General features: G+C 44.2%; 1 protein-coding gene across 2 annotated transcripts in view; it reads left to right on the forward strand.

The window, feature by feature from the left end:
- The window catches only part of CTNNA1 (catenin alpha 1), a 223,156-nt gene that overhangs the window by 198,605 nt on the left and 5,365 nt on the right, over nucleotides 1-19,186 (forward strand). For both annotated transcript variants that reach the window (XM_066342973.1, XM_066342974.1), the window contains exons 11-13: nucleotides 5,128-5,284; nucleotides 15,555-15,755; nucleotides 16,309-16,460. In XM_066342973.1, the coding sequence (XP_066199070.1) occupies nucleotides 5,128-5,284; nucleotides 15,555-15,755; nucleotides 16,309-16,460 (510 nt within the window). The remainder of the gene's footprint in view (nucleotides 1-5,127; nucleotides 5,285-15,554; nucleotides 15,756-16,308; nucleotides 16,461-19,186) is intronic.

Here is a 19,186-nt window from a genome sequence, read left to right on the forward strand (position 1 = left end):
TTTATTTTTTACAGAGACAGAGAGTGAATCAGAGAGAGGGATAGACAGGGACAGACAGACAGGAATGAAGAGAGATGAGAAGCATCAATCATTAGTTTTTCATTGCGGGTTGCAACACCTAGTTGTTCATTGATTGCTTTCTCATACGTGCCTTGACCGTGGGCCTTCAGCAGAACCGAGTAACCCCTTGCTTGAGCCAGCGACCTTGGGTTCAAGCTGGTGGGCTTTTGCTCAAACCAGATGAGCCCGCACTCAAGCTGGTGACCTCAGGGTCTCGAACCTGGGTCTTCTGCATCCCAGTCCGATGCTCTATCCACTGCGCCACCGCCTGGTCAGGCGGTTTTTGTTTGTTTTTTTAATATGGCTCAAAAGTTTAGTCACTTTGGGGTTTCTTTACAAATTTAAACCCATATATTTCCTATTAATTGCTTTCATGAAAATCTGTCACTTCCCTCATTTTATAATCTAACTTTTTCTGGCATTTATAGAAATAAGTAATTTTTATATATTTATATTGTCTCTAACTACCCTAATGAACTCTTATTAATTCTAAGAGTTATTTCAGTTTACTCTCTTCAGTTCTGTAGATAAACAAAAAATCATTTGCATTTTTGCAATGATCCCCCCCCCCCCTTTTTTTTTTTTTTTACAGAGACAGAGCGAGAGTCAGAGAGAGGGATAGACAGACAGGAACGCAGAGAGATGAGAAGCATCAATCATCAATTTTTCGTTGTGGCACTTTAGTTGTCCATTGATTGCTTTCTCATATGTGCCTTGACCAGGGGGCTACAGCAGATCGAGTAACCCCTTGCTCAAGCCAATGACCTTGGGTCCAAGCTGGTGAGCTTTGCTCAAACCATATGAGCCTGCGCTTAAGCTGGCGACCTCGGGGTCTCGAACCTGGGTCCTCCACATCCCAGTCGGACGCTCTATCCACTGTACCACCGCCTGGTCAGACTGTTTTTTCCTTTCTGACAGCTTTTTCTATTTCATTTTCCCATTTTACTTCATTAACTACAATAGAAAGGCCATTATACATATATTATTATTTAGCTAGTGGTGAGAGTAGGTATTCCAACCAGTAACCTTTTTCTTTTTTTTTAATTTCCAACCAGTAACCAGTAATCTTTTTCTTTTTTTTTAATTCAGTGAGAGGAGGGGAGGCAGAGTCAGACTCCCACATGCTCCCCAACCAGGATCCACCTGACCAGCCCACTATACGGTGATGCTCTACCTATCTAGGGCATTGCTACATTGCTCAGCAACTGAGCTCTTCTTAGTGCCTAAGGTGGAGACCATGGAGCCATCCTCAGCACCAAGGGCCAACTCGCTCCAATCGAGCTATGGCTGCAGGAGGAGAAGAGAGAGAAGCAAGAGGGGGAGAAGGTGGAGAAGCAGATGGTTGCTTCTCCTGTGTGCCCTAACCAGGAATTGAACCCAGGACATCCACACACTGGGCCGATGCTCTACCCACTGAGCCAGCTTGCCTGAACCCCAAACAATAACATCTTGATTTTTTAAGATAAATGATTCTGGATTTTCTCTACAAAGTGTTATCTTGGATGACTATTTAAAGTAGTATGTTAAACCTGACCAGGCAGTGGTGCAGTGGATAAAGCATCAGACTGGGACATGAAAGACTCAGGTTTTAAACCCCAAGGTCACGGGCTTGAGTGCAGGCTCATCCAGCTTCAGCATGGGCTCACCAGTTGAGTGTGGGGTCACTAGCTTGAGCCCAAGGTCGCAGACTTGAGCAAGGGGTCACTTGCTCTGCTTTGGCCCCCAGGTCAAGGCACATATGAGAAAGCAATCATTGAACAACAAAGGTGCTACAACAAAGAATTGATGCTTCTCATCTCTCTCCCTTCCTGTCTGTCTATCCCTATCTGTCCCTCTCTCTGACTCTATTTCTGTCAAAAAAAATTTTTTTTAAAGTAGGGTTAAATTTCTATTTTTAATGTGCTAAGAGTCATCAACAATGAGTGTCAGGTGTCCTTTCTAAACAATGTTATATTCAAAATGAGAACAGTGACCTTAGGCAAGGCGCTGTTCCTCCATTATACTGTATGAAATAAAATGTATTATAGAATAAAGTAAGCAATTTCTTCCTTGTAATGGAAAATTATCTTAGGATTTAAAACATATAATTAAGTCCCTGCCCATGTTTGCTTGGCTCTCTTTGGAAACATTTTCATTCTTCAACCAAATATTCACTCTGATTCATTGATACAGAAATTAATCAACAAATTAATTAATGAAGTGAGTAGTCCACAGTGGTGAAGCACCCATTGGAAAGAATGGCAAGAAGGAAGAAAGTCAAAGAATAAGCTTGAAGTGATGAAACGATAGGAGCCACAGCGTAACACAAGAAAGAAAGGATGTCTCTTCTTCCAAATAATTTATTGTCCAAACCTATACACTTTTGTTTGTTTACTTATTTATTTTGAGAAAGGGAGAGAGAAGCAGGGGGAGAGAAACATCAACTCTCCTCCATTTAGTTGTGTATGATTGCTTCTCTTATGTGCCTTGAGTGGGAATCAGACTGGAAACCTTGGGTTCAGCTGAGCCAGCAACCTCAGGATCCTGTTGATGACCCTGTGCTCAAGCAGGTGACCTCAGGTTTTGAATCAGGAGCCTCATTGTTCCTGATTGCTGCTGTATCCACTGTGCCACTGCTAGTCAGGCTAAACCAGAGGCGGATTTAACAGTGGGTACACTGGGCACACACCCTGGGCCCCAACTTATGAAGGGCCCCACAAAACCCCACCCTTAACACTTTTTTATAATGATAGGGGGCCCAATATTTTCTTCTGCACCTGGGACCTCAACCGACCTTAATCCACCTCTGGGCCAAACCTGTATACTTTTGAAAGTAGTGAGCTATTAGTAATTAATAACTGGGATGGTATAGTCCCCTTATGCCTAGGACTCTTTCATCCCTGATTGTCACTTTCAGTTGTTTAAGGAGGAAGAGTAACAGTTGCACCAGCCTAGTGAGTCTAATTCTTCAGTTTATTAAAACCACAGTCTTTGGGGGCTAACTCTTTGGAATATCTCTCCAGTCTGTTGGGAGTTATACACATGACCTGACGGCATGTGTATTATGTCACCTAAAAAAATACCACCCACTCTTCCCTTCAAGTTTGTATGCCCAAATGTCTCTATGTACCTATTTTTCTGCCTCATCCAGATCACCAGTTTCCTCTTCTTTGCTTCCCTCCCAAGTTGCATTATTAGAAACACATTTATTTTTAATAACCCATAAGCATCATGTACTCACAAATTTTAATTCTCTTAGCTCAGTTTCATGCTACTTTCATTACTCATTCAACAAATACCAAGAATCTGAGTAGATATTTCTCTAAAGAATTTACACTATGCCCTGCTGATTGGTTAAGTGGATAGAGTGTCAGCCCGGCATGTGGACATCCTGGGTTCGATCCCCAGTTAGGGCACACATGAGAAGCGACCATCTGCTTCTCTTCCCCTGCCTCTCTCCCTTCTCTCCCCCTCTCGCAGCCAGTCGCTCAATTGGTTCAAGCATCGCCCCCCCCCCAAGAATTTATACTAATGGGCTGTAAGTACATAAAAAGAAGTGCACCTCTAGTTATCAGGAAAATGAAAATCAAAACCACAATGAGATACCACTCCACATCCACTAGGATGGCAATAATTTTATTTTTATAAAAAAGGAAAAATAGGTAGTTTCCAAAACATTAAACATAAAGTTAACCATATAAACACTCCTAGTTATATGCCCAGAAATAATGAAAACACAGAAACATGTATATGAGTATTCACAGCAGCATTTCATTGTTCATAATAGCCAAAAAGTGAAAACAATTTAAATATCTGTCAACTGATGAATGGATACATAAAATATGGTACAGCCATATAGTGGCACAGTATTCATTAATGCAAAGGAAGGAAATACTGATACATTTCACAGCATGGGGATGAACCTCAAAGACATGACGTTAAGTGAAAGAAGCTAGTTACAAAATCCACATATGAGTGTGATCCCATTTACATTAAATGTCCAGAATAGGCAAATCCATAGAGACAAAGTTAAGTTAATGGTTGCAGGAGACAGGGTTCAGGAATATAGAGGGAGATGGGAAATGACTACTGACAGGTACAGGGTTTCTTTTGGGGGTGATGAAATGATGATCATGCAGGTGGTTGTACAGCTGTGAATATACTAAAATTCATTGAATTGCACAATTTAAATGGGTGAATTGTTTGGTATGTGAATTATATCTCAGCAAAGCTTTTTTTTTTTAAAGAAATAACTTAAAATTTAACCAATTTTATATATGTGTGTATATATATATTTTTTAAGCAAGAGCTCCAGAGAAAAGTACAGATAGGGACAGACAGGCAGGAAGGGAGAGAGATGAGAAGCATCAACTCTGTTGTGGCTCCTTAGTTCATTGATTGCTTTCTCATATGTGACTTGTGGGGGGGGCAGCTGAGCAAGTGACTCTTCACTCAAGCCAGCGACTATGGCGTCATGTCTGTGATCCCATGCTCAACCAATGACCCCACGCTCAAGCTGGTGACCCTCGGGGACTTGAACCTGGGTCCTTTACATCCCAGTCTAACACTCTGTCCACTGCGCCACCGCCTGATCAGGCTATACTTTTAGTTATTATATGTCAAATATGCCTATTAGAAAAATGTTTTGAATTTAGAATACAGTGTATTATTCACAAATGTAAGAAGAAACAAGATAGTTTTATATAGCACATAATTCTAATTGTGTATTTTTTGGCATGCATACATACATACATACGTACATATTATATGAGAAAAAACCTGAAACATGATGTCAAAAATTATAGAGTTGCTGTTACAGAGTGGAAAGATTAGATATTTTTGTTTGTAATTGTCCACTGTTTCAATGTATCAGTATATTTTTCTATTTCAAATGTGTCGCTCCGACACACCCATATAAAAACCTATTGTTTAACACACTTCTCTGCTCCATTTTGAGTTATGGTGAAATGTGGTATCACGTGTCCTGTGAAGTGCACATTAAAGCCATGGCCACTCTCCTCATTGTATCCTACCTGTTGTATTCTCATGACTCAGAAAGGTAAACTGTGAACTTGACTGTCTTTGCAGGTCATCAATGCTGCGTTGGCTTTAGCAGCAAAACCACAGAGTAAGCTGGCCCAAGAGAACATGGATCTTTTTAAAGAACAATGGGAAAAACAAGTCCGTGTTCTCACAGATGCTGTCGATGACATTACTTCCATTGATGACTTCTTGGCTGTCTCAGGTAATGAGCTGGTTACCCAGAGAAGCGTGTGAGGATGTTCCTAATTACTTTTGCTTAAGTTACAATAATGGACAATCAAAACGTCCCCAAGTTTGAGCAGGTAAATTATTCTAGCAATAATACTGTGTTGGTTTTCATTTTCTTTAAAAGCAGAAAACATGAACAGTTACCACAGATTCCTGAGCAGTGGGAGGGGGCACTGGCGTCGTTTGCCTCATGCTAGGGCTGCTCTCAGTCTCAGAAGCATGAATTAGAAAGCTGGCTGGCAGAGTTTTTTCCCTCCCTGTGCAGGGTTGGATTTGCAACTGTAACTTGTACGGCCCCATAACCATCCACCCCTCTTTCTGCTGTTGTGTTTAGAAGAAAGTCTAGGTCCTAGTAGAAGCTCTGGTTATTTTTATGAGCCAGTGAAACTTGGGAGAAGAGAATCCGAACATCATCACCTTTAGTTCCTTTGTGAAATACATTTTTCACTGCTTCGAAATCTCTCTTCCTCACAAATGATCCTAGTTGAACTGCCTACTTTTCAGAAGACTGTCTGCATGATGATGCTCAGACAGAAAACAGAGAGGAAATATTTAAGTGCCATTTAATTATGAATTTGCAAAAAATAAATCTGGGTAATTCACCTCACAAAAACAGTTGATTTCATTATATCAACATAAACTGGTAATGACATAGTAAATTGCATTCATATAGAAAATGTCTGTCAACTGCAACTCACTGTTTATCACACAGATAAATTTCAATCCATCTCCTTAGAGTTGAGCAAGTATAAATGCATTCTCCATTTAACAGGGCCTCTGCTGCCCTTGGCTGCACTGCTTGCTATCTGGAGGCCAGACTTCCTGAGAACAGTGGTTGTGGGCAGAGTCAGTGGCTGGATACTTGTAGGGCTGAAACTACCTGTCACCGCAGGGAACCACAGGCTGGAGCGTAGGAGATGCAAGTGCCAGTGGGGCTTGAAGCAGAAGTGGGCCTAAGTACGCGCACCGCACAGTCCTCCAGCAATGACCTATATAAGGCGACAGTGTGTTCCGCATACCAATGTTCCTGTCTCTGCCTGCTTTCCTCGGGCTTGGTGGCTCTACATGATAGAATGAGGAGCAGGCAGCTGGTACCTGCAGAGAAAGGGGCTAACCACACTGCTGCAGGACCGCCATGGTACAGGTGCTGGTACTTCAGAACAGAAAACCCATTTGCAAGCACATTTTTCCAGGTGCCAAAAATGCAGCAATGGCTTTTTTGGGAAATCTTGGCTTTCGTTCTTTTCCCAATGAAGTACTGAATTATTCTTTTTCGTATGTTTGAGAAAAACATTCCATATCACAGCACACAGTTGTAAGCAAACGACAGATTCTGAACTCTCAGCGCAAAGCGCCCCCTGGAGATAGCTGTGCCATTCCTGAACGTTCTTCTTGTGATTAGGGTGGGTATAACTCAGGCTTGGTCTCAAGGGATTTTCAGTTTACAGCAAGTGTAAGAGAATCCAGTGTCCCTCATGCATTGTTCTTCAAATCAGAGAACAGAAGGGATTCTGCAGTCATGGTGAGTGGGATCCAGGCAGTGTCTTTAGGGTATGTGACATAAAACAGAAGAATGGGAAAGAGAAATCAAATTCTTGAATAGGCACACTTTTGTCTAATATGTTCCATTTTTATGCAAATGTGAAATGTATAAGGGTTGACTTAATGGAAAGGAGTTTAGACAGTTTCTATGTAGCATATAAAACACAGAACAATTTTTTTTTTTTTTTTTTTGTATTTTTCTGAAGCTGGAAACGGGGAGAGACAGTCAGACAGACTCCCGCATGCGCCCGACCGGGATCCACCCGGCACTCCCACCAGGGGGCGACGCTCTGCCCCTCCGGGGCGTCGCTCTGTCGCGACCAGAGCCACTCTAGCACCTGGGGCAGAGGCCAAGGAGCCATCCCCAGCGCCCGGGCCATTTCCGCTCCAATGGAGCCCTGGCTGCGGCCGGCTGCGGGAGGGGAAGAGAGAGACAGAGAGGAAGGAGGGGGAGGAGTAGAGAAGCAGATGGGCGCTTCTCCTGTGTGCCCTGGCCGGGAATTGAACCCGGGACCTCTGCACGCCAGACTGACGCTCTACCACTGAGCCAACCGACCAGGGCGAACAATTTTTTTTAATTTTTATTTTTATTTTTTTTCTGAAGCTGGAAACGGGGAGAGACAGTCAGACAGACTCCGGCATGCACCCGACCAGGATCCACCCGGCACGCCCACCAGGGGCAATGCTCTGCCCCTCCGGGTGTCACTCTGCCATGACCAGAGCCACTCTAGCGCCTGGGGCAGAGGCCAAGGAGCCATCCCCAGCACCCGGGCCATCTTTGCTCCAATGGAGCCTTGGCTGCGGGAGGGGAAGAGAGAGACAGGAAGGAGGGGGGGGTGGAGAAGCAAATGGGCGCTTCTCCCATGTGCCCTGGCCGGGAATCGAACCCGGGTCCCCCGCACGCCAGGCCGACGCTCTACCACTGAGCCAACCGGCCAGGGCCCGAACAATTTTTTTTAAGTGAGAGGAGGGGAGATAGACTCCCGCATGTGCCCTGACATGGATAAACCCAGCAACCCCCATCTGGGGCTGATGATTGAATCAACCGGGCCACTGGCTATGGGAGGTAAAGAGAGAGAGAAGGGGTAGAGGGAGGGGGGGGAGAAGCAGATGGTCACTTTTCATCTGTGCCCCGACTGGGAATTGAACCCGGCATGTCTGTACACCAGGCTGACACTCTACCCACTGAGCCAACCAGCCAGGGCTCACAGAACAATTCTTTTAGTCAAAGTGATGGTTTCAGAGCATTTGACTTTTAGAGGTCTATCCTGGTGTGTTCCTTTAATGTTTTGCCACAGATTTAACAATTCCTCTGATTTTTATGATGTGCTTTTTAGGTGCCTAGGATGAAGGGAGGAGACAACCAAATACCTGTGCAGAATTCTGCATTAACCAGTTAATTTTTAGCGTTCAGATTCCTTTATACCTTCATGTCCTTACCTCACCATGGAAGCTGTAGCACTTTTTTTTTGGGGGGGGGGGGCTAGAGATGTCTCTCCATCTCATGGGACACACAGCCTCAGAGCCTCAGTAGGGAAGCTGACTCTCGAGAGGAACCTCACTTTTAACTGGGCAGGTCCCCACTGGTCCCCAGTTCTTGGTCCTTGTGCAACTCGGCATCTTTAGGTGTGCACTGTGGAGAGAGCAGGTGTCACCTGCAGCAGGCAGGGGCAGTCTTTAGATAAGATGCCACGTGTTGGCCTCACCCTCATCTGCCCCCGGCCAGTGTCCTCTTGCTCTTCCACACCCTGGTGCCTCCGTAGTCCCATCAGGGAGGTGTGTTTCTTAGAGGTGCCACCGAGCAGTGCCCAGCACGAGGTCTGGCTTCAGGTCGGTGGTCTTCAGAAATGTTGCCGAGTGAGTGAGAATGCTGCCTGACTCCTTGGAGTGGGGGTTCTTTACTGTGTTCTGGGGCCTTGGGCCCTTTGGCAGTGTGAGAGTTTTTGTGGACTTTTTCAATAATGATTTTTTTTTGAGAGAGAGAGAGAAACTGGAAGGGAGAAAGGGGATGAGAGAGGGTGAGAATCAACTTATAGTCACTTTCACTTTAGTTGTACATTGAGCTTCTCATACGTGCCTTGACTGGGGTCTTGCAGTGTCCCCTTGCTCAAGCCAGAGACCTTCTGGGCTCAAGCTGACGAGCCTTGGGATCATGTGGACCATTCCCCTGCTCAAGCCAGTGAGCTCATGCTGACAAGCCAGTGACCTCGGGGTTTTGAACCAGTCACCTCAGTGTTTCATCCAGGTCAACACTATCGACTGCACCACCACAAGCCGGACTCCACTAACGACTTTCCAACACTGGAATCCATGGGGCCTGGCTGTTTGCTGTAGCCTGTCCAAAGGGAGGCCATTTAGGGAACAGGATTGAGAGGACCAGGACCCTGTGCTGCTGTCTTTCTGTTCCTGGATGTTCTGTTCCATTGGTTACAGAAGTTCCCTCATGCTTATTACAAGGCATATCCTAAATTTGTAGCTCAGAAAGTAGTGGTCGTCTTGTGTATAATCTGGTGAAGCTACCAAGACCCTGTTGCCAGTGTTTTCTGAATCCTCAGGGCAGGGGGAACTTGAGTCACTGCATAGCAAATATGAGACAGTGGCACTAGAAAATAGAGGTACATGTATGCCACCCCAAGAAGAGGGAGTGAGGACTTCTTTTCCCCAAGCTGTTCTATTCATATAATGTTGCCTTGCAAATATTGGCGACGGACTAGAAGGCTAGAGAGCATTCAGCAAACCATGGATATAATTACACTGGCTGATCACTTAAGGATGTGGTCTGAAATTTATCCAAGTGATAAAGACTGCTTGGATTTCATTTGAATATTATATGACAAACATTTTCCATGGAAATGCAGTTTACTTTCTCATTTGTTTACTCTGCTTATATGTGGAAGTTTTGGTTCCTTATTTAATTTTAAAGATGCGAGTGGTTCTAATTGGTGTATTGCATTTCCTCACCACGTGCTCTTAGAAACATAATAATATATTGCACTAGGTGCTTTGGGGCAACATAGAAGAGTGGTTATGTGTACTCTTCTTCGTTATGTATCAGTGTGCCCAAAGAAGTTGGTCTGATTTGGAGGACATTAAAATGATTATTGTACCTAACTTTTGTTTTTGTGTTTAATAGCAGAAATGCAAAACTGAAGCTTTTCTGTCTTTTGAGGAGGTGGTCCTAGGTGGTGGTGAACTGATTTTTGACTCCCCTGCCCCTTAGCTGGGTGACCACAGGCGAGTCACTCAACACTTCTCTGCCCCAGTTTCCTTGTGAATTAATAGTGATTTTTTTAAAAAAAAGAAATGCTAACATTTAATTAATTGAAACTGTTAAGCTCTTAGAATATTTCCTGTTCTATGTTAAGCCCTTTATATAACCTTTGAATGTTTTTTTCTCTGTGTGTATAAGATTGCAGCAATAAAGATGCAGAGCAAAGGGCATGCAGAACGGCCCCGTCATACATTGTGGCTGGAGTATAAGTTTGTGCATCCTTTTCGGAGAATGCCAGTTGGCTTGGTTCCTGGATGTCAATTAGGCACCAAACATCTACTTCAAACATAAATGCCTTTGATTTAATAATCCCATTGCTAGAAACTTTCCCTGGGGACATGTACACAAATGTTTACCAAAATACTTGTACAAGGATGTTCACTTAACCAAAATGTGTAAGAGAAGGCTGGATAAATGAATTACGGCCCTTCCATCGATTCACTAGGGTACTACTACACAGCCATTAAAATAGATGAGCTAGATCTATAGAGACAGACCAAGAAAAGTTTCCGAATGAAAAACAAACATAATACTGTCCATAATATGATCCCTTTGTAGACAGACTATTATATGTGTATGATATTTTTTCCCTTTTAGAAGCTCCTACAAGGAAAGACAGCCTGTATTGAACAGAGTCTTGAATGGATATTAATGGTATGTCTATTCATAATGGACACATGCTGAGTTTCCTGGGAATTTCAGTTAAAGCTTAAGTAGTTTATGGTTTAAGTTCGTGCAGGTGCCTCCAACCCTCCGGTGTTTGCACACGTCCAGCGGAAACTCACTTCTCCCGTAGGGCTCCAGTGCAGAGAGCAGAGCCAATGCTGTGGTCCGGTTGTGGTAGACTTTCCTAGACACAGCTAGCTGTTCAGTGAGGGCAGAGGACACTACTTGAGTTAGCTTCCTGAAACTGACAGCTTCCTTTGTTGCTGCAGAATAACAAACCTTACCCTGGTTTGGGTTGATCTGGAAGAAAAGCAGTATGAATTCAAGGTCTAAATTGATTTTTAAAAACATTGGTATTTAGATGAAGGCTAACAAATCCTTGGTGGGAGTTTAGGCCACTTTGTTTTGTGAACAAAAGAATGCATTCTTCACTGATTCTAAGATGTGCTCCCCCCCCCAGAGGGGCAGAGCATCGCCCCCTGGTGGGCAGAGTGTCGCCCCCTGGTGGGCGTGCCAGGTGGATCCCGGTCGGGCGCATGTGGGAGTCTGATTGTCTCTCCCCGTTTCCAGCTTCAGAAAAATACAAAAAAAAAAAAAAAAAATGGCGTTGAAATATGCTTTCTCCTTTCTCTCATCTCTCACTCTGTGTAGAGATCATTGTTTTATTTATTTTGCTAATGCAGTAAAATGAATGAGAATGGGAAGACTTGTAAAGCATTTGTGTGGGCTAGCAAATTGAGACATTTGTTTTATGCAGAGAACGTTTAGAAACCACTGGATTTACCATCATGGATTTTCCAAACTCTGTCTCTATTTGTTTGAGTCCATTCAACAGAGATTTATAAGCATTTACGATAGGCCAGAACTGGGGACTCAACAATAAAACGCAAGAAAGAACCCTGCCCCCTGTGCTCACAAAACACAGGACAGCAGCTCCCAGATGTATATTTGGAATGCTGGGGGAAAGTGAGTAAAATGCTCTGCAGGACATCAGTTTAATTAATATAATTAAAGCATAATGAAACTAATTGTAGCGTGTAAATATTGCCAATTAACCCCCAAATGTCTGATTGATTTTCCCACAAATTTAAATATCACAGCTTTTCTCCATTATTAAAGGAGGGCCAAGGCAGTATTAACAACAAAGACCAGTTTTTTTCCATGCTTTTTTAAGGGAAAGTCAAAAGCTATCCCTGTCCCTAAAAATACCCATCTGAGTTAGACACTAGATTTCAAAGCAAGGTAACAAAGTCTCCCCATTTATGTGCAGAGTAACATCCAACCCGAAAGTTAAAATGGCCTCTTGCTCCTGTCACTGATCACTGGTTAGAAGTGAAGTTTCATTACAATCAGAAGTGTGTCTATAAGGAAATTATAGTATACCAAAATTTAAATTTCTTCTTCTAACAACTCCCACCAGGACCTAGATTAAGTCAAGTTTTTATGCAATAGTTAACACATGACCCTACCACTCATTTTTACATTGTTTGGATGTTTTTTTTAGCATCTCCCTGATCATCAAAATGACCAGGAACGAAGCTAGATAGGATGTAACCAGTCCCAAAACCCTTGCGATAAATACGGGTCAGGAAAGAAGAGTAGAAGGCTGAATGACAGGTTGGGCCAGATCCTGAAAGTCAACTGTCCTTGAAGATGAAGAATAGTTATGATCACTGGATAATCTCAACCTGAAGTACATTAAAACTTGAAAATGTCCACTTATGTGGGTAAGAATTTGTGAGGCAAGAATGTCACAGAAGTACAGGTTCTTGGAAGGCAGAGGCCACATCTTATGAATCTTAATACCTTCTCAGAGAGTGGAACTCCTTCTTAGCATGGTACCTTATAGATAGCAAACAGTAAATAAATGTTGAATTATGTTACTCACTAAAAAAAAAAAAAAAGATGTGCTCCCCCCATCACACCCCCATATTAATAATCCTGAAACAGGGATGGATCTTTAACAACCAGTGATATGAGAAAACATCAGTTCATTAGTTATATTTTATTTCCTTTTTATTCCTTTTCTTAGTGACATACAAGTGTAAAATGTTAGATTTGGTAAAATAAAAAAGATTTTAACTCAAGGTCTAGTAAGGTGGGCAGGCACAGTACCATTATGTTTAGTTAAAATTAATATGCAGAGTGTTGCATTTATTATGATTGGTTCAAATATCCCCCCCCTAAAATTTGTTTATGTGAGAAATTTAGTAAGTGTTCTCTTTCAATACCTCAACAGTTTAAACCCTAATAAATCTAATATTTGATTTAATAGATGCAAAATTATGGTCTTCTTAGCTATATTGTGGTCATTCATTTTTCTTCTCTTTTGTAATAGGAATTCTTAACTATATTCTGACTTTCCTAGGAGAGATATTTTATTATATTAATATTTAAAGACAGAGCAATTTTAGGTTCACAGCAAAATTAAAATGAAGGTAGAGATTTCCCATCTAATCCCTGCTTCCACACATTACACAGCCTTCCTGTTTTCAACATCCCCCACATAGTGGCACATTTGTTAGAACTGAATAACCCAAATCCCATAACATACATTGTTTTTCACTCTTGGTGGTTTACAGTGTATGGTTTTGAACAAATGGACTCATCCTGTAGTATCATATAGAGAATTCACTCCCCTAAAAAAATCTGTGCTCTGCCTATTCATCCCTCCTCCCTCCAACCCCTGGCAACCCAGATCTTTTTTACTTATCTCCATAGTTTCGCCTCTTTTAGAAGGTCATATACTGTAGTAGGAATAACGTAGTATGTGTAGCCTTTCAGACTGGCTTCTTTCACTTAGAATATGCATTTGAGGTTCCTCCACTGTCTTTTCAATGGATTGGTAACTCATTTCCTTTGAGTGCTAGATAATATCCCATCGTCTAGCTGTACCACAGTTTATCTGGATTTCTTGGTTGCTTTCAAGTTTGGAGAATTATGAATAAAGCTGCTATAAACATCTATGTGCAGGTTTTTATGTGGACATAAGTTTCATCTTCTTTGGATAAATACCAAGGAGTATGATTGCTGGATCATATGGTAAGAATATGTTTAGTTTTGTAGCAGAGATGTTTTTACCAAATCTCACGTTATTGTTTTTCTCATGATTTTTTTTTCATCTTATTCCATTATACTTCTGGTTTTAGAACAAAGCGATCCTTGTAGAGTCCCTGCCTGCAGTCTCTCGGGAACTCCAAAAAGGAGAGCCTTGAGGCCAACAGGGGATCCGGAAGCCCAGAGGCAGAGCATCATGGCGACTCTGTTCTTTGCTAGGTCCACTAAGTATTTGAGATAAAAGGAAATATTGTAGCATCTCTTGACCACTTTCTCAAGAGTTTGGGGTATTTAAAAGGTGTTCAGGCGCTGTCATATATAGTGTAACTGTGTTAGCAGGGGCTGAGGAGGGGGAGGACTGGCTTTGGAAGAGGAGTCACTCAGGAACTAGTTCTGGATGACATGTCAAAGCATAAGGCAGGCAGAGCTGGCAGAGAAATGACCAGATGTATTTCTTAAACAGATGACATTTGTACCAATTGTTCTGGCTCTTCCAGCACTGGGAGCAAGTGTCTCACCTGTTGCACCAGGTACTCTCTTGGTAAGGGGTGAGCATGTCTTTGACACTGTTTCTGAGCGTTCTCACATGTCTTAAGGAAAGCTGCTTTCCCAGAAGAAAGGAAATGGCCAGGTGAATGCTGGGGCCCTTTTGTGTTCCTTGCCCACCAACACCCATGGAGTCAGGCGACCCTATCGTTCCGGCTCTCTGTTCGTGGTCTCTAGGAGAGGGAGAGCAGCCCCATTCCCATCCTGAGTCTGCCCATACAGATCGAGCATGTCCATTTTAACAGATGCTTAGTGCCCGTAATTTATTACCCATTCTGCTCTTGAACATTTGGATCGTCTCCTCTGTGCTATTATCGGTGAGGCTGGAGTGAACTCCATGCTCTGAGGTTCTCAGGATCCAGTGTCAAGCTTTTTGCTTTGAGGAAAAAAGTTTTGGTGGTTCTTCCAATTCCAGCTCTATGAGTGGTAAAAGCCACTTGTCAGTTTAACAGAATTCAAGGATTTCCACAAATATCACAACAGCCCACAGGGAGTCACAGTGTTGCCCCTCAGGTAGGCTCCCTGGCGCCCTCTCCTGTCCGGGGGCGGTGTGGCTTCCCAGGACGTATTCTGACTGCTGTCAGCATCTGCTGGATGGAGGCCTGAGGGATGGAGAGTCAAGTCTTGCAGTGAACCTTTTCTTCTAGTTTAGACTTTTTTGGATGTAAAGTCAGTGAAATTATTTAAGGGAAAGAGAAGTTCTTGATGTTTCTGTTACGTGAATTGTCCACTTTGCTTATGGGACAACTGTTCCTTAAAGATGGGCCTTGTTTTTTTAAACCTGGAATGAAGATTGTTACTCTTGGAGGTAATTACAGGTTGTTTCTGTGGGACAGTTAATCTGTTCTCTCTGTGAAGTGACACCAGTAAAACTCTTGGCCCTGCATTGGCACAAAGCAAGCACTCAGTGAATGATGCCACCCACACGGATTGTCCTCCTCTCAGAGGGCAGTCAGCATTGTCATGACTGTGGTACCAGATGGGCACGAGACTTTTTTGGGATCATCACTTTGTGAGTTACATAAACATCTAATCACTATGTTATACACCCAAAACTAATATTTATTGTATATTCAGTATAATTGAAAAAAATTTTTTAGGCAGAACGTCCCCTTCTTGTGGAAGGCCTCCTCCCTCATTCAGCCTTTTGCTTGTTCCTCAGAGAATCACATCCTGGAAGATGTGAACAAATGTGTCATTGCTCTCCAAGAGAAAGATGTGGACGGGCTGGACCGCACAGCTGGTGCGATCCGAGGCCGGGCAGCCCGGGTCATTCATGTAGTCACCTCGGAGATGGACAACTATGAGCCAGGGGTCTACACAGAGAAGGTGCTGGAAGCTACTAAGCTTCTCTCCAACACAGGTATGGGAGCTCCCTGCCTTCCTGGTGGTCCTCACACAGAGACAGCCAGGGGGCTAGGCCCGAGGTCGGCAGGGACTCTGTTAGTCCAGGCCTGTGGTTGGGAAGTGGCCACCGGAAGTCGGGTCTCTAAGAATTATTCTTGGTGGTACGTCCGGCCTGTGAGAAGTGGGTCAGCCAGATTAAGACCCCACAAACATATCTCCTTCATGTGGGTTCCACGATTAATGATGGGAATAATTCTGAACACACTGTTTAATACGAACTTTTTAAGTCTTCTGTTAGTGATTAAATACACAATTAATGAGGGTCCCATTCATGACCTCAAATTAATCTCACCTTAGGTCCTCAACCATTCAAATCCTATATTGTAGAATCTGGTCAGAGACGAAGATGGTAATTCAAGTCTTTATAAAATACGGCATTTAAGTTTTTTCAACCATAAGTACTTCTCACAAAGGTAGAAGCAGAGGCTCTTCTTCGTGCACCTGGCCTCTGTCTAAGGGAGGGTCGGCTGGGCCAACAGGGTCTGCCATACGTGCTCTTTCCTCTACAGTGATGCCGCGTTTTACTGAGCAAGTAGAAGCGGCCGTTGAGGCCCTCAGCTCAGACCCCGCCCAGCCCATGGATGAGAATGAGTTTATCGATGCCTCCCGCCTGGTGTACGACGGCATCCGGGACATCCGGAAAGCGGTGTTGATGATAAGGGTGAGTAACTGCATTTCAGATGTTTTAACAGCTCTTTCTTATCCTTCGCTAAACTTGAGCAATGCATCATTCTGGAACTCAGCAGATGCGTCGGCAGTATATTAAAACCATGAATCTAAAAGCTGTTAGAGCCCTGGCCGGTTGGCTCAGTGGTAGAGCATCGGCCTGGTGTGCAGAAGTCCTGGATTCGATTCCCGGCCAGGGCACACAGGAGACGCGCCCATCTGCTTCTCCACCCCTCCCCCTCTCCTTCCTTTTTGTCTGTCTCTTCCCCTCCCGCAGCCGAGGCTCCATTGGAGCAAAGATGGCCTGGGCGCTGGGGATGGCTCCTTGGCCTCTGCCCCAGGCACTAGAGTGGCTCTGGTCTCAACAGAGCGACGCCCCGGAGGGGCAGAGCGTCGCCCCCTGGTGGGCGTGCCGGATGGATCCCGGTCGGGCGCATGCGGGAGTCTGTCTGTCTCTCCCCGTTTCCGGCTTCAGAAAAATACAGAAAAAAATAAAATAAAATAAAATAAAATAAAAGCTGTTAGAATGAGATATATTTAATTACATTGTCTAAAATGACTTTTAGTTGCAAGTTAAAGCCCAAACTCAGGCTGAGAACAGTAGCTAGTATGAGTTGGCCTTGATTTAAGTTAGGGCAGTCACCACAAACATGAAATTTCCATTTGAGTTAAGAGGAAAACTACAGAAAATAAAGGCTTTTCCGTGAATTTCAGAGAAGAGAGTATTTCCTTAATGCAGATAGAAGTTATTCTTCATGGAGTGGCCCACTCTTTGGCGGGGCAGCCAGCAGCATGCTAGAACCCCGGTGTGTTCAGGGTGAGGATGAGGGACTATGGCAACCCCTGGTCATGTTCCCTGGGTCATGACCCTCTGACCCATCTTCTCTCAGACAGCAGCAGTTCCCACATTCGGACAGAAAGTCCAGGTTCCCCTGAGTTGGCATAAACAGGTTTTGAAAAGCTACCAACCCCTGTACAGTGCACCCCCGGGCGCTCGGTCTGGGTCTCACAGCTACCTTTCCAGCAGGGACTTCCCTCCCACGCAGTTCTGAGCACAATGGTTGCCAAATCCATGAGCCACATGGGGCCTGCGCGGCCACGCCCCGGACCGGGCCCTGCCCGCAGCACAGGTGGCTGCTTTGCTATGCTGTCGGTCTAGTTGGGACAGAGGAGTTTCGTTAATACCTTCATGGTTGGCTAGACAGACCTCCCAGGGTAGGTGGGGACTCTGTCCCTCCTTTTACTCCTCAGCCTGCACAATCTGGATTGTCAGTTGGAAACTAGAGGCCGTTTCTAAGGCAGCTGCATTAAGCTAGATCTGTTTTCTATGCAGCATAGAAAATCCTGGGCAAGACTGTACTGCTCTGAGGTGAGGAGGAACTGAACTGCTTAGAGGACTGCCTGGTTGGCTGCAGGTCACCTGGACGTTTTGGGGGTGGGGTCAGGGAGCTGGAGGAGCCTTTTGCTTTCTTCTGTCCTGCTGCTGCTAAAGAAGAACCCATGTTCTGCAGAGGCCTGGCCGAATGCAGAGTTAAACCTCGTGGCCACATCCCCGGGTCACGTATACCATTGATAGTGAGTTCTTTCCATGCTGACAGACACCTAGAAATAGAGTAAAAGAAACCTTAATGATAAAGATGAGGTTAATGCCTCTAGGGATCTAAGTGGCTGAAACTGCAAACTCCAGAGCCCCATTCTGGGGAGCAGGTAGGGCTGTGGGAAACCACCCCTTGGGGGCAGACAGGCGGCTTCGATTTCTCTTCCAGCTCTGTAAGGATTAAAGTGGGCAAGGAGTGTTTTGCACTCCCTAGTCAGAGACTCCAGGATCTTGCATTGGCATGCTTTCTGTGGCTCGCTGGTGTCTCATGTGACCCCTGCTGTTCTCACCTTATCTCACTGGGGGACAGACCCGGCCGCTGCGTGTGTACAGACTCATGCGGCCTCAGATGCTTTCTCCACGTCCTCTCATCTGAGCCTCACAGCGAGTCCTGGGGCAGGTGGGGCTTGCTTCCTGCCCTCCCGTCACAGGCAGGCCGGGCCCAGAGCCAGTCCCAGCTATTCTGCCTGCTGCTATTACTGATAAATTCCAGAAGACGACATTATGTTTCAAGTCAGGAGCTAATCATGTGAAGCTAGAGGTTGTGCAAAATAAGAATTGTATTTCATAATTAAAGCCAAGAGCTAGGACCACTAATCAGTTCCTTTGGTATTTATTCAGACCTTACTTGCCACATTCTCATTCTCTCTTTTCCTTTTATCAAGGGGAGGGGAACCCATAAAAATAATTGTCTATTTTTATTCCTTATAGCAGCCTTTGGTACCCTAAGAGAAGGCCCAGTATCATTTTTCTTTTTGTCATCAAGTGGGAAAGTTACAAGAGTAAGAATCTGCCCTGGCCAGATAGCTTCGTTGGTTAGAGCATCGGCATGAAACATAGGTTGCTGGTTCAATCCCTGGTCAGGGCACATACAGGAGCAGATAGATGTTCCTGTCTGTCTCTCTCTTTCCCTCTCCCTTCCTCTCTGGCTAAAATCAATAAATAAATTTTTTTAAAAAGTAAGAATCTGCTTAATGTTGTTATAAAATGTCTCTGTTTTTAATACAGTAGCTTTTCTACCAGGACACTTCTCACCTTTGTCTTTAGATGCAGCTGTTAAAAAAGTACATTTGTGTGTGTGTGTGACAGAGACAGCGAGAAAGCCAGAGAGAGGGCCAGACAGG

This window comes from Saccopteryx leptura, chromosome 6 (assembly GCF_036850995.1).
Source record: "Saccopteryx leptura isolate mSacLep1 chromosome 6, mSacLep1_pri_phased_curated, whole genome shotgun sequence".
Classification (NCBI taxonomy): domain Eukaryota; kingdom Metazoa; phylum Chordata; class Mammalia; order Chiroptera; family Emballonuridae; genus Saccopteryx; species Saccopteryx leptura.